Here is a 1917-nt window from a genome sequence, read left to right as displayed (position 1 = left end):
ATAATGAAGGGGTTAATAAAAACATGAGTTTATTTCATTTAATTCCAGTAACAACATTTTTCAGACAAGGGGACTTAAAGGAACCATCACAATTATTATATTCAATAGTGATAGTAGTTCATTTAATGTAACTATGCTACAATAAAGCAATGTGTTAGATTAAAGCATACTAATATTAAAGTTCTTGAAAACATTTACACGGTAAAAAATATGCCAAAGTATACTTTTAGAAACAACTAGATAAAATTCAGATGTTTTATTTTTTTAATAATCAATTCTTATCAAGTGTGTACTAGCACCAACTAAATACAAGGAAAATAAGTTTTTAAATCATGTGATGGGGAGCTCTTACAGCTCCTATCACAATCCATGCATACATTCACTGTGTCGAGCATATTTGTACATATGTTGCCATCATCATTTTCAAAACATTTTCTACTTGAGCCTTTGGTATCAGCTCTTTTTTTCCCCCTCCACCATCCTCCCTCCCTCATGAACCCTTGAAAATTTATCTTTTTTTTTTCCCATAAGAAGGAAACTGATTTTATCCTCACAACAAAGCAATGACAAAGAAAAATTAGATGTCTTGACCAAGGTCACAGAGCAAGTCAAGTGGCAGCGTCAGGATTCTGTCCCAGACAGATTATAGTAACCACTTTATAGCACATATCATTCATTCCAACCCTAAGTTCCCACTGAGCATATTGATTAAATAGCAATACAAACATCACAAGGATCACGCCAGTATCTTAAAAATACTTACCGTCTTGACAAAAATAAGCTAGTGAGGCTTTTCCTGGTTGCAGTGTACTGAAATATCTCTGAGGACTCAATTCTGGCACAGGGACGACGGTCGCCTTGGTTAAAACGCACATCAAGACAAAAGAGACTCCGATTCTGAACACACTGAAGCTAGAAAACATCATCAGAAGCTCTGTATCTGAGCAAGAAATACTGTCCGTTTCATTCACTGCTCTATACCTAGTATAGAGTGAGTGTTCAAAGGAGTTTAATTGAATGAATTTATGAAAACAATAAATGAAGTAAAATCTGCAAAAGAAAAGAGAAAGTTAAGACATTACTTACATTATTTGGATTTTGCTAGTTCATTAAACTTTCTAGTTAAGAACTGAGGGGCTGATCAGTAATGGCATTGATTTGATACTACTGATAATTGACCTTTGTAAAAGATATGAAAGACACCCAGGAAATGCAATACTATTTCAAACTTTATAGACATTTACTGGAACATACTATACTTATCATTTTGAAGGATTTTTTAATTAACTTCTCAAATATTATCCAATTTTTTAAATGAACATTTTATTTCTCTATCCCAAGCTGACTTACAGTTAAAATTTAAATTACTTAATATCACTGACAGAAGAGTTAAATATCCTATGAGGTGTGGAATATATGCCTGCCTACTAAAGCCTTGGTCTCTGACACCCAAACGGACAGTTCTACTCTGTCCTACAGGATTGCTAAGAATCAGAATCAAGTCGATGGCAGTGGGTTTTTTGTTTTTTCATATAATGGCTCACTAGTTAAGTGTTGTTCCCTGCTAACCAAAAGGTTGGTGGTTCAAATTCACCACCACAGGAGAAGACCTGGTAGTTTGTCTCTGCAAGGATTATAGTTTAGAAATCCTATGAGGTAGTAGTGCTTGTCATATGGGATAACCACGAATTGAAATTACCATATATACTCGTGTATAAGCCGAGTTTTTCAGAACATTTTTAATGCATTTTTTTGTGGTAAAAGTAGGTGCCTCAGTTAGTATTCGGGTTGGTTTATCCTCAAGTATATATGGTACCTCAACAGCACTTAAGAACATAAAACGTTTGCATTCTTACTTTAAATTCCCTAGGAGATAAGAATGCGTGTGAAGATGTTGCAAGACCAACCAATCTTTCC

At 34.5% G+C, this 1917-nt stretch overlaps 1 protein-coding gene across 1 annotated transcript in view; it reads right to left on the bottom strand.

Moving 5' to 3' along the window:
* TXNDC16 (thioredoxin domain containing 16) overlaps window positions 1–1917 on the bottom strand; it is a 95344-nt gene that overhangs the window by 80130 nt on the left and 13297 nt on the right. The window contains exon 3 of the mRNA XM_030884875.2: window positions 764–1050. Coding sequence (XP_030740735.1) covers window positions 764–926 — 163 coding nt within the window. The 5' untranslated portion in view covers window positions 927–1050. The remainder of the gene's footprint in view (window positions 1–763; window positions 1051–1917) is intronic.

The sequence above is a fragment of the Echinops telfairi genome, unplaced genomic scaffold, assembly GCF_000313985.2.
Source record: "Echinops telfairi isolate 266 unplaced genomic scaffold, ASM31398v2 ScPeMD7_18;HRSCAF=68, whole genome shotgun sequence".
NCBI lineage: Eukaryota > Metazoa > Chordata > Mammalia > Afrosoricida > Tenrecidae > Echinops > Echinops telfairi.
The sequence above is the reverse complement of the archived record's forward strand: the minus strand, read 5'-3'. Positions and strand labels throughout refer to the sequence as shown.